Here is a 22,696-nt window from a genome sequence, read left to right on the forward strand (position 1 = left end):
TTGATAATTGGTAAATTATCCTTCCACTGGAACCCTTCTAACACTGGCACTAATTTCTTAATAAGCCACCCTCTGTAGGCAGGATATTAGAGGGCACCTTGTTAGGACATTAGTTCTGTAGACATTAGTTACAATTTGAATTGTTTCTAATGTTTTAGTGTAGTGCTTGTGTGCTTATCAGTTATAATTTATGCTCTTATAATGCTGGGTAGAAAATCAGTGAAATATTAGTAAGTTCAATAAATAAATTCAATTTTTTCATCACTTGGTTTGGTTTATACTATGAAGCCCTAATAAAAATAATCAACAACACCTAAGTCTTTTGATATTTAAATGGTTTGTCACATCCCAAGTCTTCCTGACCAAAGGATGTTATCACTATCAATTGTGTTACAGAAGTATTTCATTTGGAATGTAATATTCTTAGATACCTATTGCCATAGCCACCCTTTCTATTGTTCCTCCTGGCAAACACTCCTCACGCATCCTATCTTGAACACCACGGATCATTGAGTCGCATTACATAGAAATGTGCATTCAAACTATCATAAATCACTTATAAAATGCACTGAGGTTTCAACATGTTTCTATATACTTTGGTACCTCATGTGAAAGGAGGAAATTGCTGAAGACTCTTGAGATTTCATTGGACAGCTTTTTTTCTGCTAAGAACAGCTCTATGCTATATAAGTTAATGATAGGCATAAAGAGGGCTAATAGTCAATCCCAAATCTTGTAGAATATTTTCGAATGTAACATAATGCTTTTAAATAACAACAAAACTGAAGTAATGCATTCTTAACTTATCAGCCTACTTCAAATAAGCCCGAAATACACTGGTGACCAAAACCTAAGGACGAGCACTATTTCTGAAGATTGTGACCAAAATTCAGATGAATCAGCTTGTGGAAATTTGTATAACCGATGATTTCAAGTAGAAAGTGGGTATACATTTAAATTTTTGAATTGCATGCAAAGGGGGCTCATGTGGTAGCACTCTACGGGATAAAGTCAAAAGCTGTGATAAGCGAATTGTGTTGAAGGAAGCTCTCCTCAAAGACATCATCTAGATGATTTCATGCAGGAAAGAATTATTGGAAAGCTTGAAGAAAGTGCAAAATTACTGATATTGCTAGAGAGTTTGGAATCTCACATAGTGTTGTATCCAGGCTCTAGGCAGTGTTTCAAACCAATGGAACGTGTTCCAGATGCTGGCTAAGAGGTCACCCTCACTCTATCATGGAGTATGAAGACAGATTTTTGGTTATAACAGCAAAATGTAATGGATGCGCCACGGCAGTTCAGCTTGCGAGTCCACTTCATTCAAGTACAGGTGCACTGATATGTCGACAAACTGTGAGAAGTAGGCCTATATGCCCAAAGGCCTGTACTCTGCGTCCCTTTATCCATTGCTCATCATAGAGCATGTTTCAGTAGGATTGTATCCATAAAAATTAGACGAGACACTGATGGGCTAATGTACTCGTTTCAGATGAGAGTCATTTTATTCTCTCCTTCGATTCTAGATGACACTTGATCTGCCGTGAATGGGGTACTGCTTACCACCATGAGAATGTTCTTTAAAGGGATAGATACATCAATGCTGGGGGTCATGGTGTGGGAGGAATTATGCTTAATGGATGCACACCAAGCTATAATGCTGGAAAAAGGGAGGTTCAATTATTCCATGGTACTGTAGGTGAAGAATTCGATTTTATGGATGACAATGTTACACCATGTCATACAGGAGTAGCGGAGATACTTCTGGAGACCAAGGATATTAATTGAGTGGTGCCAGCATGCTCCCCAGATCTAAACTGCATAGAACATGTTTGGGACACAATAGGGAGACGCATTGCTGCTTGAAATTCCCCTCCAGAAAACAAATAAGGCCTTATCCTTGCTCTGAAGGACAAGTGGGCCAGTTTGTCTCAAGAACTCCTGAATCACTTGGTGCTAAGCATGATATGATATTGTGAGAGTTACATCACAGTTCCGGTTGGACATATTGTATACTGAAATGTCTCTCCACATACTTTTCTCTAAGTATTGTATGTTAATTCCTTAACTGCATCCTTAGGAAATTTCTAAGTTTTGCCAAAAGTGTATTGCACTTTAATTTGTACTAAATTTATAACACATTTTCTGTGTAATATAATTTATTAGTATACTGGCAATAAATTTATGTCCACATTTGGCTGTAGTCATGAAAATTTTTTCATATACAGATAAATATGTAGTTCATCCTTAGCTTTTTGACACCAATGTAGTATTGCAGCATATCCAATTGGTGGAGGAAAACCCTAATCGTGCATGAAAGTTTCCTGTGTTTTGAGAGAGGCAGAAGTCCATAGTTCATCATTTTAGTAACATTTGATATTCACCGTCAAATAGTTTTATGCCTTTGTTAATTCTCTGCTCAATTACATTCGACCTAGTTATCTATATTTTGCATATTCTTTCTTCATAACTGTAAAGATAGAAAGGCATGTGGGCTAGATTTTTTGCTTGGAGGGTGATGAATGAGTGGAACTGGCTGCTCGTGGAGATTGTGAGTTCTCTGAGGGTGATTGAACGAATTTAAGGAGAGGTAAGTATTCTGTGAATAAATGTTAATGTTAGTGTGAACCTCCTGTAATGTATCTTTAGACTCCATGGAAGTGCTGATATAGTAATAATAATAATAAATCATGAACGTATAGGGCTAACCACTTTATCCTTGATATGGTAGCAGTTAAGTGAATAGAAAATCCTCAACACAGCAAGGTAAAAGAGGAGGGAAGGAATAAGAAGAATAATGAATCACTTGATTGTTACTTAAGACTTCAAAACGATAGTTATGTTCAAAGTAATTAAGTGATCCAGAATTTCTTCAGTATAATTTGATGGAATCATTTGATTTGTGATCTAGAAGTTCTCCAAATGGCACTACATATAACTAGGAAATTTTTCTGAGACATGATTATAGAATTATAGCCCATGTGTGTGAGTCATCAATACTTCTCACCAACTACCTGCAACAACTCTTTGGTGTTTGGTATTGCTTTTGCCAAATGAAGTTTTAGTGCTACCATTCTGCTTGTAAACTTTAGAAGCAGCACATATGTGTAAGCATTCAGTTTATGTTATTGGAATTATTCAGTTAGTAAATGTTCATTCAATGAACATTTACTAAGTTCATTGAATGAACTTAGTAAATGAAGCACATCAAAAATTTGTAGCTGCCTCTATAACTGTCTGACAGTTATATATAGAGGCAGTTGAAGATTCAATGTTATTATTATTATTATTTATATGAGCACTCGATGGAATCAAAAGACTCATTGCAGCAGACCCATTCTATTCATTAACACAATACCTATCATATATCTCCTTAAATCTATTCATAACAACATCTGGAAATCCATTCCACTTTACATTAACCATTACATTAACCATTCTCTAAGAAAAGAACCTAGTCTGCACACCTTTACTTATTTTTTATTTAATTGTATGATGATATAACGGCCATGAGGCCCCTTTTACAGGAAAGTACGGCACCATCTCAATCCCCCATCAAATTTTATCCTGGCTCAGGACCAGCATAGCTGATGAATCAGGTCTATGGCTGGGTCTTAAGTATTCCTGACTGTAATCTGTGTGTGTGTTCACGGGGCCGGTTTGCCTACTTATGGGAGGAAAAACCCCAGTTAAACTGGGGCGAAAAATCCTGCTGTCCACGTCCAAGACCAGATACTTGGCTATGTCTGAGAAAGATCCTTAAGCTGTTCATGTTGGCGACAAGAATCGAACCCAGGACACTCTTTTCCGAGACATATGGTTGTGCAGCACATAGCCAATCGATTAACCGTGCAGACCTTTACTAATCGCACTCTCAGACAGCTTCCAAGTGTGACCACCTTGTTCCCCCCCCCTACTCCCCATGTATTGATAATTTTCTTCTGTGTCAATCTTATGGTACCTTTTAGTAACTTATAAGATTCTATCATATCCCCTCTCCTTCACTTGTCAGCTAAACTCTGCAACCTACACATCCTCAATCTATCCTCATAGGAATATTCCACAGACCTGTTATCAGCTTGGTCACTCGTGTCTGAATCCTCAACACAACCTCCTGATCACCAAGAAATGCAGGTGACCAAATCTGTGCACAGTAGTCAACATGAAGCTGAATCATAGCCTTATAAAGAGAAATAATAACTTCCCTATCTTTACTCGTCAGTGTGTTCTTCAGCATCCAAGTAATCCTCTGAGTTATTTTGCCAGCTCTTACAATATGTCCTTTGAATTTCAAATCTCTATTCACCATCACACCCATATCCACATCAATTTCCTGTAAACTAGTACCATCAATATGATACAAAATGTGTAATCTTTTCATCCTGAAGTGCATTACCTTACAATTAACAACATTGAATTGATAACCATTGTTTTTTATCTACACTGCCAATTTATTGAAATCATCTTGTAAGATATCTACATCACCATTATCAACTATTGCCCTCCCTAGTTTTGCATCATTGGCAAAAAACTGAATGTCTCCTTTCAAATCTTCTGCTATATCATTAATATACAAATTAAAGAGTAGTGGTCCTGGTACAGAGCTGTGAAGCACTCCTAGTCACCCTCATTCACCTTGATTCCATATATATATACTTGATTTCATATATACTTCATCATACACAACCCTCTGTCTATCAGCCATCCACTATCCATGACACCAGCCTCATGTCCATTCCCATTTGCTCCAATTTATGTAGTAGTTTTCCTTGCAGTATTCTGTCAAATGCTTTTGCAAAGTCCATCAATATCATGCTATAGTCATTTCTTTTATCCAATTCTACAGTCACCTTATTTTAAAATATGAATAAATTATTGAGGCAGAATTTCCCTTTTATAAACCATTCTGTTCCCTATACAGTATTATATTCCTATCAATTCATTCCTGAGATTTAGTTTTAACCAACTATTCTAATACTTTAACCACCACTTAGAGATACTAATTAGTCTGTAATTTTCTACTTCTGTCTTGGAGCCACCATTATGTAAGGGCAATCATGGCCCTTCTCAATTCTATACTAAGGCAGGAGACTCACGGTTTTTACTTTCTTACTCTTCATTTTTGCTTCTTATTATAACAACTCTTTCATTATCCTCTCTCTCATTGCATATTTATCACCTTTCAAATCATTTGTGCCTTCCCAAACAATTAATTCATTCACTTTTTTCTTCTGTAAACTTAAAGCTTCATTAACATCTTTTATATTTGCTGGAAAGCATGCTTTCATCACTTTCTCATTAAGTATACATCTTGTCATCATATCCCCATGCAATACTAATATAGCTTTTCTTCCAGTTTCTCCTACTTTTATGCTTTTCCCATTAATTCTTTATTTTATTCTCCATCCTTCTGCACCACACAACAGTTCTTTCTCCAGTCACTTGAGCTCACATTGGGTACAGTACTTTTCAGTGAATTTTAAGACATTACATAGTGGATATCAGCAAAATTCATTGTGAGAAGTCATATGATCAGAAAAAAATTTCAACTATTGAGGACACCTTGAAAATGTAAAGAAGATATTGGCAAGATTTTTTTTTCTAAGTTGATACATCTGTCATAAGCATTCATGTGAAATTGCAAGTCATTCTATCATGTAGTTTGTTTTATACAGCTGTCTGAAGCAAAAGTGTTGTCTGTATCCCTTGAAATGGATAAAATTGAGTATCGTGCGGTTATAAAATTCTTTGTAAAAAAAGATTTAACATCAAAAGAAATTCATTCAAAGTTCATAAAAGTTTATGGGCACTCTTCTCCTTCGTTTTCAACAATTAAGGAATGGGCTGCCAAGTTTTAAAACGTGGCTGTACGAGCCTTGAAGATGATCCATGTGAAGGAAGTCCAAAAAAGTGTAACACACCACGTGTGGTATTGGGTGACTGGTGAGTCAAAGTGCGTGAAATTGCTGAGACTATAGGCATTTCAAAAGAACGTGTAGGATATATTTTGCATGAAGAATTGCAAATGAAAAAGCTTTGTGTGAGATGGGTGCCGCACTTGCTCACATCAGATCAAAAACGCACTAGCATGAAAATCTCTCTGAACAGTGCTTGGAGCATTTTGAAAAGAATAAAACAAATTTTGTGCATCGATTTATTACTATGGATGAGACTTGGATTCACCATTACACACCAGAATCCAAGCAGCAGTCAAAACAGTGGACAGAAGCCAGTTGTTCAGTGCCAAAGAAGACAAGGTCATGATATCGGTGTTTTGGGATGCTAAAGACATTTTGTTTCCTAATTATCTTGATAAGGATAAAACAATAACCAGGGAATATTATTCCAATCTTTTAACCAGATTAGAAGAAAAAATTCATGAGGAAAGACCCCGGTTTGCAGAAGAATAAAATCATCTTTCATGAGTACAATGCACTTGCCCACAAAGGTGTTTTTGCAATGGGAAAATTAAGGGATCTGCACTATGAATTGTTGGAACATCCACCCTGTTCCCCAGATTTGGCTCCCTCTGACTTCTGTCTCTTCCGAAAACTAAAACTCTTCCTTGGTGGTCAGCATTTTTCTTCAAATCAAGAGGTGATTGCAGCTGTAGAGGGATATTTTGAAGATCTTAATGAGAACCACTACAGGGATTGGATAATGGTGCTGGAGCATCACTGGAATAAATGTATTTGTCTTAAGGGAGATTGTAATGAAAATTAAAAATAAATTTGAAATTGCAAATTCGTTTTTTCATTATTAGGCCGAGAACTTTTCAGACGACCAATGTATATGATTCAAGAACTGAATACCATCTCAGAATTGGAATTTACAGCTTGTTTGAGGAGATGGAAAGACAAAATTAGTACAAAAATTTCGTTAACTATCTCAAAGGTGATAGCACATATTATACAGAAGCTCCTGCTGTTCTGTCACCACAGACTTAAAACTTTTGGATTGTTTCTTGCTGTAATGCAGTTAGTTACAGAAAGATGGTTAAGCATTATTTTATTATTATTATCTGACCTCCATGGAGCCAGACTCATTGTGGGAGGTATACACTATCACACACAAAGCTCATCCAAATGCCTTAAACTAATTCTGCATGTCTACATTCACAACACACTTAGCAATGCATTCCACTCACCAATCATTCTCCATGTAAAGAACCAACTCCTCACTACTCTGCTTAAACTTTCGTGATATAGTTTCCAGGGATGGCCCCTTCTTCTATTCTCTTCCCTTTCCCATTCTATGAAAAATCTCTTCCACGTCAAACTGATATCAACTCCTTAATAGCTTATGTGTCTCACTCATATCCCCCCCCCCACACACTCTTTCTCCTATTCACGAAGCTTTGCAGTTTACATTCTCTCAATATGTCCTTGTCTTCATGCTCCAACGACCACAGACCAGTTTTATAAATCCTCTCCAGATCCTTTCTAACATATTCTCATCACCATGAAAACCTGGTGACATCTGTGCACAGTAATCCATATAAGGCCTGATCTAAGCCTTTTACAATGGCATCATGACCTCTTTATTTCTGCATATCAGGATCCTCCACATCATTGCCATTATCCAATGTGACATCTTTACAACTTGTGCAGGGTAGCCCCTGAATTTCAGATCCTTGTCCACTACCACTCCCAGATCTCTCATCTACTCTGCTTCAGTTAAAGTTTCCCCACCAAGGGTATACTTTGCATCCCATCATTGCTTACCAAATTTTAAAACCTTACATCAATGCTTCCCTACCTTTTTTCAGTTTGCAGCACCCTTAGTGTATCAGGATTTTTCCATAGCACCCAAACTCAGAACATAGGCTTACCTAACAGTTGCAGTGTGCAGTTGGTGTAGTTAGGTAGGTTAAGTTAAAAAAAATAAATGAAACACATATTTCAAATTCACAAACAATTTATGTAACAAGTATTAAATAAGTACATATTTTCATCAATCAAATCATTGAATAAATAAATCGTTATTAGTGGGACAGGTGAGCCTGTTGTTCACTGCACGTCTCAAATCTTGGAATCAAACTGAACACAGCCACCCTCATTTCCTGTTCCACATTGATTTTTGCACAATACTTGCTTTTTATCGTATCAACCACCAAAAACCCAGCTTTGCACAAATATGACGTTACAAATGGAATTAAGTTTCGCTGAGCTTTATCACTTAGCAACGAATATTAATCTTGTACTGATATCCAAAAGTCAGTTAGTTCCATACTGCCAAATTTTGTCTTCAGTGTATTGTTGCAAGACAGCTCAATAAGATTTCAGTGAAAATATTGGAATATTTTGCAGTGTCCTGTCCCAGGGCATCACGGTGTACAGTTTGGGAAATCACTGCCTTACATTTTGAACTGACAGTTCCACCTACCTGTCAATTCATGCAATGTATTCAAGTTCTTCTCTAAGGCCATAACATCTTCTTGACTTTACACTGTCTCCAATTTTGTATCCTCTCCAACAGCTGCATACCACTAGTTAAACCCATTATTAAACCTATCATTATTATACAAACTGAACAACAGTGGTCCCAAAATGATCCCTGCCGTACACCACTAGTGACTTCCTCTTTTGGGATACTGCACTACCATATACAACTTTCTGATATCTGTCTGACAGCCAGTCACTGATCCAACTCAGAAGTCTGTTATTGAATCCCATCTGTTTCAATTTATTTAACAGCTTATCATGTTGCAGTCTATCAAAAGCTTTTGCAAGTTCTAAGTATACCACTGTATATGCCTCTCTCCTCTCCAAGGTATTTGTCACCTTGTTGTAGTACATAAGTAAATAAGTAAAACATGATCTTCCTTTAACAAACCATTATTGATACCTACAGAGAACATTGCTGTTATCAACCCATTTCTGTATCCTACTTCTCACTATCTCTCTCTCTCTCTCTCTCTCTCTCTCTCTCTCTCTCTCTCTCTCTCTCTCTAATACCTTCACCACAACTCCAGATATACAGATTCAACTCTTATTAAACAGGGATACCAGTGCTAATGTCAATTCCCTGGAACATTTGTGATTTATGTCATCAAGAGAGCAGGAGGTATTTACTGAAATATCTCCTGCTCTCTCTCAAAATTAATCCATCCTCCCCTATGTCCTCTACACTTAAGTGTTCATGATTACACCCTGATGAGGATAAAACACCTTATAAATTTATCATTGAATACCTGAACAATGTCTTATGCAGCAGTTAATATTATTCCATTTTCATTCAGTAACATCATCTTACCATAATCATTCTTCCTTCTACTTGCCACTTATCTAAAAAACTCTTTAGGGTTTTAATTTGCCCAATTTGATAATTTCTGCTCATACTGCTCTTTTGTTGTCCTTACTGAGTCACTCTCCTCACTTGTTCTTTATACTTTTCACATAACTGATTATTATTATTATGTGACACCTCCAAGAAGTCCAAAGACTTATTGAGGGAGGGCACCTACTCTACAACTCTCCGTCTCCACCAATCAATCCATCAACTACAGTGAACTGCATCATCTACACCAATGGCATCTACTGCCCACTACCACTATTTTCACAGACAATCACAACCATCCATGCCCACAGCAGGATTCGAACACGTAGCCGTTTGGCTGAGAGCAGATACGCTAACCACTTGGCCAACCAGGTTGGCATATAAATAAAATTACAGAAGATGTTATTACAGCAGTAATAACATCTTCTGTCAAAATAATAGTCAAAAATAAATTATTAAACAATAATTACAATTAGATAGTAAACTATTGATCTTGCTGATATAATCTTTGGTGTTCAAGATGACTGTGGAGTTTCCTTTGTCTGCTTTGGTAACTATTATGTCCTTGTTTCTTCTTAAATTCCAAATTGCTTTTTTTATCTGAAGGAGTAGTATATTGTTTTGGTGGTTTAGTTGTCGAAAGGATGATTGTACTTTGGAATCTTATATCATTAGCTGTTGTCTCCTGGAGTGAATAAAGACCTTTCTCAATACCACATATGAATTCCATTTTTGGGATGTGGTTAGGAGCAATTGAAAAATTGAAACCCTTTTTAAGAATTTTGGATTCTTGTCCACTCCCAGAGACAATAGCTAATGATATAAGATTCCAAAGTACAATCATCCTTTCAACAGCTAAACCACCAAACCAAAATACTACTCCTTCAGATAAAAAAGCAATTTGGAATTTAAGAAGAAACAAGGACATAATAGTTGCCAAAGGACAAAGGAAACTCCACAGTCATCTTGAACACCAAAGATTATATCAGCAAGATCAATAGTTTAATATCTGACCGGTCCAAGTACAAAATATTAAATAAATAATTACAATTATTAGCATTAAAAAACAATAACAAACAATTATTACCATTATTCATCTTGTACTGCCCCCCAAAGTGCCTTATTCTTCCAGATTTCATGCTTAAGCTCCTCATTCAACCATTTTATCCACCTTATTCAGCTTTTTGACCTTCGGAATACATTCCAAAGATCAGATGTATATGGTCAAATGTAAATGTATATATACATAGAATGCTATTTATGTTGCTTTGTCATTTCCCAAGCAGGATGTATTTTCTTACTGCTTAACTCCTCATTCCATGCTGTAGCTCCAAGCTGTCTCCTATACTTATCATAATCACCAGCTTTGTATTTCCATACATATTCAAGAGCAAAAGAATTGGTGGTTGTGGGAACAAATGATCTAAGTGGACATAAGGAGCATGTGAGGCCGAATATCAGGAGGTTATTGAGAAGACTGAAAGATAACAGTGAAGTGGGAAAGGTTATCAGTGTGTTGCCGAGGTATGACAGTGATGAGTTAAGACGGAGAGCCAGAATCATAAATGGTATGCTAGAGGAGCTCTATGAGGAGAAGGGAGTACAATTTGTGGATATATGGCATGAGTTTGAGGAAAGAATGGAATTATACAGGCTTGACAGGTTACATTTGAATGGCTTTGTAGTGAATGCACTGGATAAAGTGGTGCTAGATGGAAGTGCAGTGTGTGAGGAAAGCAAGATATCAGAAGTAAGAGATGAAGTGAAAAATCAGGAGAGTGGTATTGAAGAGGCAGAAGTGCTTGGCAATGAGTTTGAGGAAAGAATGGAATTATATAGGCTTGACAGGTTACATTTGAATGGCTTTGTAGTGAATACACTGGATAAAGTGGTGCTAGATGGAAGTGCAGTGTGTGAGGAAAGCAAGATATCAGAAGTAAGAGATGAAGTGAAAGATCAGGAGAGTGGTATTGAAGAGGCAGAAGTGCTTAGCAATGGAAACAGTAGTAACATGAGAGATGAAGAGAGAGAGAGAATAGAAACGTAAGAGAAACAAGGAACCATGGGGAGCCCAGGTGGACAGGGAGACATGGCATAGAGAGAGAGAGACTGGATGTTGAAAGTAGCGGTGAATGTTCTATCCTCATCAGGGTGGAATCATGAGCAACTTAAGTGTAGAGGACATAGGAGAGGATGGCTTAATCATGAATGAGCATGAGGTATTTGAATAAATAAATAACTTTGATGTCAATAAGGTGATAGGATTTATTGAAATATCATCAATTGCTGTAAGGGAATGGTCCAGGGAATTGGCAGTAGCATTGGCATGCCTGTTTAATAAGAGTCTTACAACAGCACAGGTTTCAAGGGAGTGGAAAGAAACTGAAATTGTTGCACTGCATAAAGGTAGTGATAAGGCTGTGACTACAAATTGTTGTGACCTGAATAAGCATTAAAAAGGTTTATATAAAAATATTCAGGTCACAACTTTGATTCTACTCAGGCAGAGAACATGGAATGTTGGCAGTAGAAAAAAATAAGTTGTTTGTGAATACAAGTCAAGATAAAGTTTAAGGAATTGTATAATATTGTATAAAGAGTTTAAATATAATCTGTATTAAGTGTGGGCCTGATAATAGAAATCCATGTAAGCTGGCAAAATCCATTTTTGAAAAGACCAGCCTCTTGCACTGAAATAGTAAAGCCTGTGAGTCAGGGTTCAAGGGTCACTTTTACCATCCTGCATTATGAAAGTATTGGAAAGGAAACCTAAGCGTCTTCCAGGAATAGGAGGCAGACACGTGCGAAAAAATAATAGAGGGAGCTAATGAGATTGACGTGGACAAACGTGACCGAGTTGGCGCGTATCGCAAAGATCGAGATTTACCAAGAGGAGAAAATTAAACAAAAAGGCCTTGCATGAAGATTCGATCTTTTTTTTTCCTTCCTGGATTCCTGATCTCCCGGAGTGGTCCTGCTCATCGTCGGAGGGAAGTTCCTGGCCAGTCGCGGAAGGCACTTAGTTCGTCCGTTGTAGCGTTCGTATTGGGCCAAGCTATGTCCGTGTTCTAGGATAGCTGTGAGTTGTCATACAACAGAGGGACTAAATTGAGCCGTCCATTCAAGGTGACGTTACCATGCCACCTCCCAAGTTTCCCGCGGAGATTCCACTCGCACAGATCTACGGAAGATATCCTCCAAAGTGACTATATTTGAAGGCCTTGATGATTAGACAAGGTGGGAACAAGTTTTAAGAATTCAAGGACAGAAATGGTAATGTAGACTTTTGAAATACTAATTCCAGTTATAAGAAGAGAGTGAATTTCCTGTGTGAACATTTATATTGGACTGAACTTAAGGAACTGTAAGAGTAGCCTACAACTAGATACATGTCCGAAACGGTGTTAAGAATTGTTTGCTGAATAGAGATAAGATTATGTTAAACTAAAAGTGTAATTGTGCTGATGTGTTCACTGATGGCCACATGTATCCGAATGGCTTAATGATAACCTATGAATTTTACTTTATGATTGTATTTTAGGTTATTGAGATTTAATATGTGTGATTAGTACAAGTTAATTAGAGCCTTTGATCTGAGTTGAGTGCAACCTTATTATCCTGTTTGAAATGTACTATAGTGTATCACCTTAAAGCTCATTAAATTGTTTCATTCATGTACTTGCCTGATCTGCCTATGTTATATGAATTCAAAACTACTGCTCATAAAAATAACAACGAACCAAGTGGGATAAACCCATGAGTACTAATGCAATAAGTAAGCCGCGACTGTAAGAAAGAAAAGAACAAGCGGGGGGGGGGGGGGAGATAAATTTATTCTTGATCAAATAATCATTAACTCTGAAAGGGTCACCCTGAACAAGAATCCTTTCTACCCAGGTATTAGCTGGCGCAGTATAAATATAAATGTGTTAATACTTATAGGGTGAACTTCTTCAGATTGTTGTGTGATAAATTGATGTTTAGGACATAGAGAGGCCAATAGGACTGCAAAGCACTGAGGGAAAGAATATTTGAATGAAGAGTTTAAATTATAAGGGATAAATATGTAAAAGTAAGGTACGGTGTTAGACGAGTTATGAATTTAAGAAAGATAGAATACTGGAATAGTTAAGAAAGGGTAGATAAAAGGTAAACAACTAATTAAGTAAAGAAATAGCAAACAAGATAAAAGTAGGGTAATAATAATAACTGCGCAGTTGAAAGGATAAGAGAAAGAAATAAAACACTAGAAGATAAAGTAAACAAATAGAAGAAAGAAAAGTGCACAACATAAATGGCGCAGCCAGTAGGATTATAAAGAATAAGGAAGTTAACCTAAACGAATAGAATAAATAGAATAAGAAAGTGCACAACAAAATTATAGGCCAATGTGTAATCTAGAGTCATGGTGGAGGTACTAGACAGATTGGTGAGAAGTAGGATACAGAAATAGGTTGATAACAGTAGCATTCTCTGTAGTCATCAGCATGGGTTTGTTAAAATGAGATCATGTTTTAATAACTAACTTATGTACTATAAGAAGGTGAATAGGTGAATACTTTGGACAGGGGAGATGCATATACAGTGGTGTACTTGGATTTTGAAAAGTTTTTGATAGACTGCTATATGTCAATCTGTTAAATAAATGGAAACAAAGGAGATTCGATAACAGACCAATAAGTTGGATCTGTGACTGGCTGTCAGATAGCTATCAGAAAGTTGTATATGGTGGTGCAGTATCCCGAAAGAGAAATGTCACTAGTGGTGTGCCATGGGGGTCAATTTTGGGACCGTTGTTGTTCAGTTTGTATATTAATGATATTGGGACGGGTTTAACTAGTGATATGCAGCCATTTGCTGATGATTCAGAATTGGGATGAGCAATGCAGAGTCATGCAGATGTTATGTTATGTTATGGCCTTACAGCAGAACTTGTATGAGTGGGTAGGGAAGTGGAACTGTCAGTTCAATGTTGTAAAATGTAATGTTTTGAAATTTGATAAGCAGCGATGGGATGTAATGTATACACTTGGTGGGGGAAACTTTAAAGCAAGCAGAGGAGATGAGAGATCTCAGAGTGGTGGTGGTGGATAAGGACCTGAAATTCAGGGGCCACATTGCACAAGTTGTGAAGATATCACATTGGATAATGGCAATGATGCGGAGGACCCTGACATGCAGAAACAAAGAAATTATGATGCCATTGTATAAGGCCTTGATCAGGCGCCATATGGATTATTGTACACAGATTTGGTCATCGGGTTTTTGTGGTGGTGGTGATGATGATATGTTAGCAAGGGTCTAGAGAAGATTCAGAAAGGTTGTCAGTGGTCTTTTGAATGTGGAGTACGAGGACAGATTGCGAGAATGAAAATTGCAAAGCCTTTTCAATAGGATGATGGGGAGGGGGGATATGATTGAGACATATAGGCTAGTTAGGGATTGTTATCAAGTTGAGATGAAGGAGGTTTTTCATAGAAGAGGGGTGTGGAACAAGAGGCCATCACTGGAAATTGTATGAGGAGGAAGTTAGTAGAGGAGTGAGAAGTTTCTTTACATGGAGAGTGGGTGGATAATGGAATGCATTGCCTTAGTGTATTGTGAATGTTAGACACATTGAATCAGTTTACGGAATGGTTGGTTGAGCATTGTGTGTTATAGTGTGTACCCACAATGAGGGTCTGACTCCATGGAGGTAGATGTTAATAATAATAATACCCTTTCTTCACAGAAGTCTGCATATAGTGATCATTTCATGGTCACTCTCACCAACTAGAGGAAAGTCCATAACCCCACTCACAATTAAATGCTCTAATGAAATGATCAGATCTGAATCTCTTGATCCTCGTGTGTCTTCCTTTACATGCTGCCTCTGAGATAAGTGTCTCTCAAGAGCTGAAGAGATTCTTCCTTATTCCCAAATACTATCTCATTCCAATCTATACCACCATAATTAAAGTCACCCATAATAATTATCTTCCTTTGTTCACTGACAGAAGTTGTTTATACATTTCTTCTTGACCAACCTACACATTCCCTGGCCTATAGCAACATCCAACTAAATATATCTTCCTGTTCTTATTTTAATATGTCTAATATTTTATATTCTAAAGGGATTCAGTGAAATACATTTTCATTAATTCATTTATTGATATATTTAAAATGCAGAAATGTTCATCGATGTGCCTTGATAATATTCTGAATATGCATGCTTTATTGTTATTTCATTATGTTTTTATTTACAGATATGACACAGGATATGCAAATAATGGTGGGATCAGTGCTTGTTCTCAGCTGTTCACTTTTCAATCTTACAGCAGATATATCCGGAACACATTATCAAGTAAATTCCTCAAATCTTGTATTTCGTGGCAGTGGATCTTCAAATATTTCAGATGATAAAATCCATATTGTGAATTCTACAACTGCTGAATTGAGATTATATAACAGCACAGTAAATGAGTCTGGCATGTATTATTGTATGTTACGTATTCCTTCAGCTCATGATCAAGTAGTATGCGCAGCCGAAGTCAAGGTTGGATGTAAGTAATATTGAAATAATTCCCAATAAGCTTCACAACAAATTTTATAAGATGTCAAACATTTTGTAACTCCATGTTAGATTTGCAGTCAACTCTCACTATAGTAAAACTTACTGTAAGAAGCCTGAAACTTCCAAACCAGTGATTGGTTTCAGGTTTGTTTTTAGTTTTCAGTGGTCCTAACAGTCACTTAAGTGCCCATGACCTTTTCAAGTATTCTTGGACTTTGCATCTCTAACTTGAGGATAAAGTGGTTACTATGTCTGTAGATGGGTGTGTTTACAGGGCCGGTTTGCCTGTTCTGGGGAACAAAAAAACCTTAGTTTCCAGGTGAAAAAACTCTCTACCTGCATATTAGACTGGCTAACTCACCCTCGTCGAATAAGACCAGATGAAGGTTCCTCACATCAACAGGATTCGAACCTAGGTGTTTCTGACCAAAATCTCTACCTACTGAGGCTCTGATTGGTATCAGGTATGCTAAAGAAAATTTGCTATAGCAACCTGCACATTATCTCTGTCCTTTTTGCTTCTATGAGTTTGCTTTAGTGAGAGTCAGTTGCAATCTAGATTATGATTTGTATCATTTGCTGGTAATAATAACAAGGTATAATGTCTATCAGAAGTCTTAGAACATAATACCAACACAACATGCAAAATCACTTTTATACCAATCTTACAGTATTCTCTACTATAGGATATAACTTTCAGGTTTGGTTTAAAAAAATATACATATGATTATATAGTGTAAACTTGTGATAAAGAATTAATCACGTTTACACAGAACTGTTTTTAAAAGACAAAACTCAACAACTATATTGTTTGTGGTTTGAGGTTATTCCTTGTGTAAATATATGTAATTTTAAGCTCCTGTAAAATGTGTAATTTTTTTATTGAGTATTTTTTTTTAGATTAATTAGTGTATTTTTACTATATTATTGTGGGTTTTACTGTTGTATTCAGCACATTTGCTAATATATTTTAAGGCATGTTATTAAGATAGTTTTAAAAATGCCACCAAATATCCAGCAGAACAAGATATTTGCATTGAAAGATAAGGTTAATGATAGTGGAACCTAGTAAGAGAACCTTTATGGTGGTGACATATGAAGAAAAATTAACATATGTAATTTCAAGATTCCAGGGAGTTGTAGAAAGCACAAAAACCATTACAAGAACTATGACAGGAAAAGAGAACTAAGAAGAAAAATAACAGAAAGAAAAGCACAGTAAGTCATGTTATCAATGAATAATAATGATAATAATAATAATGGTGATGATGATGATAATGTAAATGAATTAACATATAAAAAAAAAGAAGTCATATGCTGTGATTTGATAATTAAATTTGTGCTTGACAAAGGAGTCATTATATCAAACTTACTGGGAGCTGAAATAAGAGGATATAACAAAGGGATTAGTAATGATAAGCTAACACTTTTTATTCTTTTATAGGGTAGGCGAGACCTTTTAACCCTATCGTGTTTTGGAGGTTGAGTGGGTAGTTCAATCTCCACCAGTACCCAATCAGAGATAGCTGGCCCATGACTGTCACTAATTATAGGCGACCATCGATGAAGCGACTGGTAACAAGTGCTGCCATCTCTTGGTACCTAACCCTAGCAGGATATGTTACTGTCTGAAATAATGTGGTTCTATGGTTGATTTTCTTGAGTTTACGGGACGAAAAACCCAAGTTTCCAGGAGAAAAAACCCACTTACCCATGTCAGAGATCAGCTAACATGGGAACCGAGTTAGCCAGTTTGAAGAAAGGCTTAGAAAAGACTCTAGACTAGACTTGAACTATAAGTCTATCTTCGGGCAGCCTAGTACAGAGGACACAAGCGTCACTTCCAGTGAGCTACACAGGCTTTATTGAATAGTAAAACAAAAAAAGTAAAAGAGATGATAGTGATAGTTGGAATAAATGATTTAAGTAGTAAAAAATATAGCATGAGAGAGGATATGAAATACTTAATGAAAGAAGCATAGGAAAGAAAGAAAAGTGAAAAAATAAAAATTATTTATTAACGAGATACAAGAGTAATGAGTTATTATGACAGCAAATGATTCACTGTGCAGGCTATGTGAAAAAAATGCCCTGAGTTTTTGGATGTGTGGAGTGAGTTTGATGTCAGAAAAGATTTGTATGAGTGGGATGGCCTGCACTCAAATGGATTTGGCATTAGATGCCCAGAGAATTTTTTTTATTGAAATGAAACCTAATGCAAGAATCAGGGAAACTAACCATTTTAACTGTATTTAAGTTTAGTCAGGATGTGTAGTTCTATTAGTGATATGAATGCGATAAGCACACCTATGAATCTGCTGAATGGATAGACACTTTGGATTCAGCCATTTTGAGTGTGTGTGGGGGGGGAGTTGCTCAACTGGGCCAAGCAGATTGCAGATATAAGAAAAAAGCGAGGAGGTAACTTGTTATATCTATACACAAATGTTAGAAGAATTAAACAAAGTGGTTGAGTTTGTGGCTTTCGTGAATAAGGCGTGCCTAAAATTGTTGGCATTAATGAAATCTGGTTCTTAGAGTCAGATGTAGTGACTGGAATCCAGAGTAAAGGGTAATAAGCACGTCTGTCATTCCTAAAAATATTTTTAGAAATGACAGAAGAGATAGGAGAGGAGGGGACAGTACTACTAATGATATCACATGACATGAGCCCAGTTATGATAGAAACTCATCAAAGCAATAATGGTAATAATGCCCTGTGTGGTGAATTATTGCTCCAAACCTGGGAGTTTAGTTGCTGGGGATTAAAGTGCCTTGCCATATTACCCTGACAGGAACTAAATGTGTAATTATTATGGAATGACTGAAATTATCCAAATATTGATTGATAGCAGAGATTCTTGGATTGGTAGCAGAGAAAATTCAGGGTAAAAATAAGTGAGAATTTATTGAGCTGTTGCATGAAAATTTTCTGACGAAGCATGTGAAAGATGCAACTCAAGGACAAAAAGTGTTAGATTTGATTTGATTATAGCATCACAAGGTGTCTCAGTTAAGGATGTGACTGTTTTACCACCAGTTGGTAACAGTGATCATGCTGTACTGATCTAAGAAGTAGCTTACTGTATGGATGTTCCAATCAGGCAAATTATTTGCCAAACTACAAATATGGAAATTGTGACAAACTCAGGCAATTATTATCTTTGATTCCATGTTATCAGTTGTTGAAGAGGAAGGATATTAGGTACATGTGAGGTTTTGAAAATGCTTTAACAATACAGTACCTGAATGTGTCTCTATTGTTCAAAGAATAAATAGAATGGGAGTGAACTCTCATTAATCAAGAAATCCATAAGAAGAAGATGATGTGGAAGGAATATCATGAGAATAAAAGTATAAGTAGTTATGAAATATATAAGTCTCAGACCAAAAAAAGTAATGCATATTGTATGAAAACCTATTAGGATATGAAAAGAAATTGACTGCAGAAGCAACTGAAAAGAATTTTATCATTACTGAATGCAGACTGTATCCTAGTATCAGAAGCAGATGAGGTAGTTCAAATAATGGGTGCCCACATACAAGACTTATCAACCTGGTGTATATTAACATAGTACACAGTGCTACCACTACATTGAATAAAGAGATAGAAGTGCATGAGAAGGAAGTTCTAGAGCTGTTGCATAACCTGGATAAGAATTCCACAATTGGGACAGATGTGATATCTGCCTGTGTGCTAATGGAATGATGTTTGTATAATTAAGTCTTAGAACATGAAAGATCCCAAAGGAAAGGAAATGAATGTATGATAATTCCACTGCACAATGGTGGTGCAAAGACAGATGGATGTGTCTGTCAGTCAATCTATCAGTATCTCTGGTGTAATTATAAAGTTTTTGGAAAATTTGGGATGTTTAAGGGTCAAAGCTGTATAACTGAGAGGAGACCTCCACATAGCCTTTAAAGGAATGTGAAGAACCTATCAGGGCTTCTGACCTAATATCTAATCCGCCCTTCTTGTGGTGCACCCTGTTAGGTATCTACCTAGATAATGGACAAACAAGGATGGGCTGGCAATTTGGGATTTAGTCAACCAAATGCTGTTCTTATTGAAACCACAATTTAAAATGATGGTACAACATGATAGAATTTCATGTCGGCTGAGGCATTGCCTGGGTAAACAAGGTCGGCCCCCTGGTGTTTTTGCCAGGGAATAAGGGCGAACAAATCCTAAGACACATCCTAACTCAACATCACCAGAGTTCAAGATTGATATTATCAACATAAGAAGCCTGAATGGCAAAGAAATGGAGCTGGCTGAGGAATTGGATAAGTACCAGAGCGACATAATAAGGGTGACTGAAATAAATAAAAAAAAAAGACAAAAAGTAGTGAGATTTTTCTGAACAATAAATACAAAATGTTATATTCAAGCAGTAACAATCAGGGAAAAGAAGGAGCAGCTGTATTCAACACTAAATACGAGACTAATTTTCTTCAATGGTGCCAAGTAGAGTGATATGGGAAAATATCTGAATGGGGAACTGGACAAAGACTTATTTGTGCCTATGGTCCCTCAGAAGGTTTTACTAAGGTAGAAGTGGAGGAATGTTTTGAGGCTTTAAAGAAAGCAACTGACACAATGAAGGAAAAAAAGTTGGTCCTTGTCAGGATCTAAATAGCAGAGTAGGAAATGATTGTCAAGCATAAGAAAATATTTTGGGAAAATTTGGAGAAAAGAGCAAAGCTAATAATACAAATACATGTTGCATTTCTGCTCAGAACATGGACTGGTGATTACTAACAACATGTTCCATCATAAAAATGTGCACAAAAATTCACATCGCTATCAACAATAACACAGTCTCATTGACCGTGTTATTGTTGATAGCGATGTTTTCTCACTGGTGCAGGACACTAGAGTGTACAGAGGATTTGAAATTGGAAGTGATCACCATTTAGTCTTGAGCAGGATAAAATTGAATTTCATATTGAAAAGAATAACATGTAAGAAAGTTTTAAATCGAATAAAAGTTGAGCAGCTCTCAGATGTGAACTGTAGATTAAAATGCACAAATGTTATTCAAGAAAAATGAAAGAGTTTGAGAACAGGAACCAAACCTTCTAGATTCAGTGGCAAGCCCTGAAGAAAACATTAATTGATTCAGCCAGAGAGGCATGTGGTGAGGTTGTCTGTAAGGATAGAAAAACCAGAACTCCATGGTGAACATAGGAAGTTAAAGAGGCAGAAGAAAAAGAAGAAAGCATATCAAAAGTTCCTGTCAAATAAGTCAGCTTGTGCTCTTAGAGAATACAAAGACAAATGTAAGATAAACACTGTGTAAAACTAGCTAAATAAAAGTCATGGGAATGTGAAGATTTGGTAAGAACATAGAAAATAAATATTAGGAGGTTGGCAAAATATTCTGAGGCTGTTGAAAAAGCTCAGAAATGGAGGAAAGAGTGCTGTAAAAGGAATTGGAGATGATAAAGGTGACATGAAAATTGGAAAAAAAAAGATATCCTTGATGTATGGTGTAATTACTTTGAAAATTTGCTAAATGAAACAAACAGTAAAAAAAACACTCAACAGACATGCAATTAGGAATACATATCCATACTTGAAATAGAAAAAGCCATCAAAAGCCTGAAATATGGAAAGGCAGCTGGAGTAGATGGTATTCGACTAGAAATGCTGAAGTATTAAATAAGTCTTACAGAAGGATGAATTCCAAATGATTGGAGTTGAGCTCTCATAGTACCCATATATAAAAATGGAAATAAAACTGAATGTGAGAATCACAGAGGTATTTCTCTACTGAGTGTTCCTGGTAAGATATATGCAAGTATACTTGAGAAAGGGTTGAGAACGATTCTGGAGCATTCTAGGAGATATCAAAAATTCTGTCTATTCTTGCTATGAGAAGTATTTTAAAAGTTCCATGCTCTTAATTCAATGTGGTCTTATAGTCAGTTGCAGGGATGACTGGAGAGAACGTCATCGCAGGCAGAGAAGGCCAACTCAAGGCAGTTAACTCAGATGGGAGCTAACCACCTGGATCTTTGTGCTTTAGTTTCAATTGATCTTTTGGTTGTTTATATATATTGCTGGCTTGGTTGGCTGAGTGGTTAGTGTATCTGCTCTCCAACCAAAAGGCTGCAGGTTCAAATCTCGCCTTGGGTATGGATGTATGTGATTGTCTGTGGAAATACTAGTGATGGTGGTCGTAGTTGTTGGTGAATTGAGTGGTGGAGATGGAGAGTTGTGGAGTTGATGCCCTCCCTCAATGAGTCTTTGGACTCCCTGGAGGTGTCATGTAATAATAATAATAATATGAGATTGGTGAAAAAGGAAAACCGATAGCCTTTGGCTATATGATGGTATGAAAGAGCTGAGGCCTTTTCTTTATCCCTCATGCTATTTGTCTTTCTTTCTCCTAATACTATCAGGCTCTCTTGCACCCCCTAGACTAACTACTCTAGGTCTATAATGAGCAACCCTTTACTTTTTCCCCTCAATAAAGATCAAAACCAGTCTGGGTAGTGACCCTTTCCATAATGCATAACATTATACATACCCATAAGGATATGTGCTTAGCATTATGGGATACTAAGGCAAGTGATGTGAAGTCATTAGCTTCTTTATATGAGTTGCCCCAATCCTGGAAATATTTCAGGTGCAAACTTTGTTTGCTTACACTTGGATAAAGGATTAAACCAAGTGTATAATTTCTTGGTATCTTTAATTCATTGTACTGTATATTTTTTAAAAATCATAATCATTTAAAATAATGTAGTATTATGTTGTGTTTAATATCGCACTGTCAGTGTTAATATCAGACGATGTGACAATAATAGAACACCTTCTATCTTGCATTTATTTCCAATTCCATTGTTGGCTGT

At 36.6% G+C, this 22,696-nt stretch overlaps 1 protein-coding gene across 4 annotated transcripts in view; it reads left to right on the plus strand.

Annotated features, from left to right (window-relative positions):
* Positions 1–22,696, plus strand: part of LOC150093047 (uncharacterized) — a 568,891-nt gene that overhangs the window by 350,226 nt on the left and 195,969 nt on the right. For all 4 annotated transcript variants that reach the window (XM_090413702.1, XM_090413701.1, XM_090413703.1 and 1 more), the window contains one exon: positions 15,525–15,821. In XM_090413702.1, the coding sequence (XP_090269828.1) occupies positions 15,525–15,821 (297 nt within the window). The remainder of the gene's footprint in view (positions 1–15,524; positions 15,822–22,696) is intronic.

The sequence above is a fragment of the Typopeltis vanoorti genome, chromosome 24 (assembly GCF_054136105.1).
Source record: "Typopeltis vanoorti isolate ZY-2024b chromosome 24, IOZ_Tvanoo_1.0, whole genome shotgun sequence".
NCBI classification, from domain to species: domain Eukaryota; kingdom Metazoa; phylum Arthropoda; class Arachnida; order Uropygi; family Thelyphonidae; genus Typopeltis; species Typopeltis vanoorti.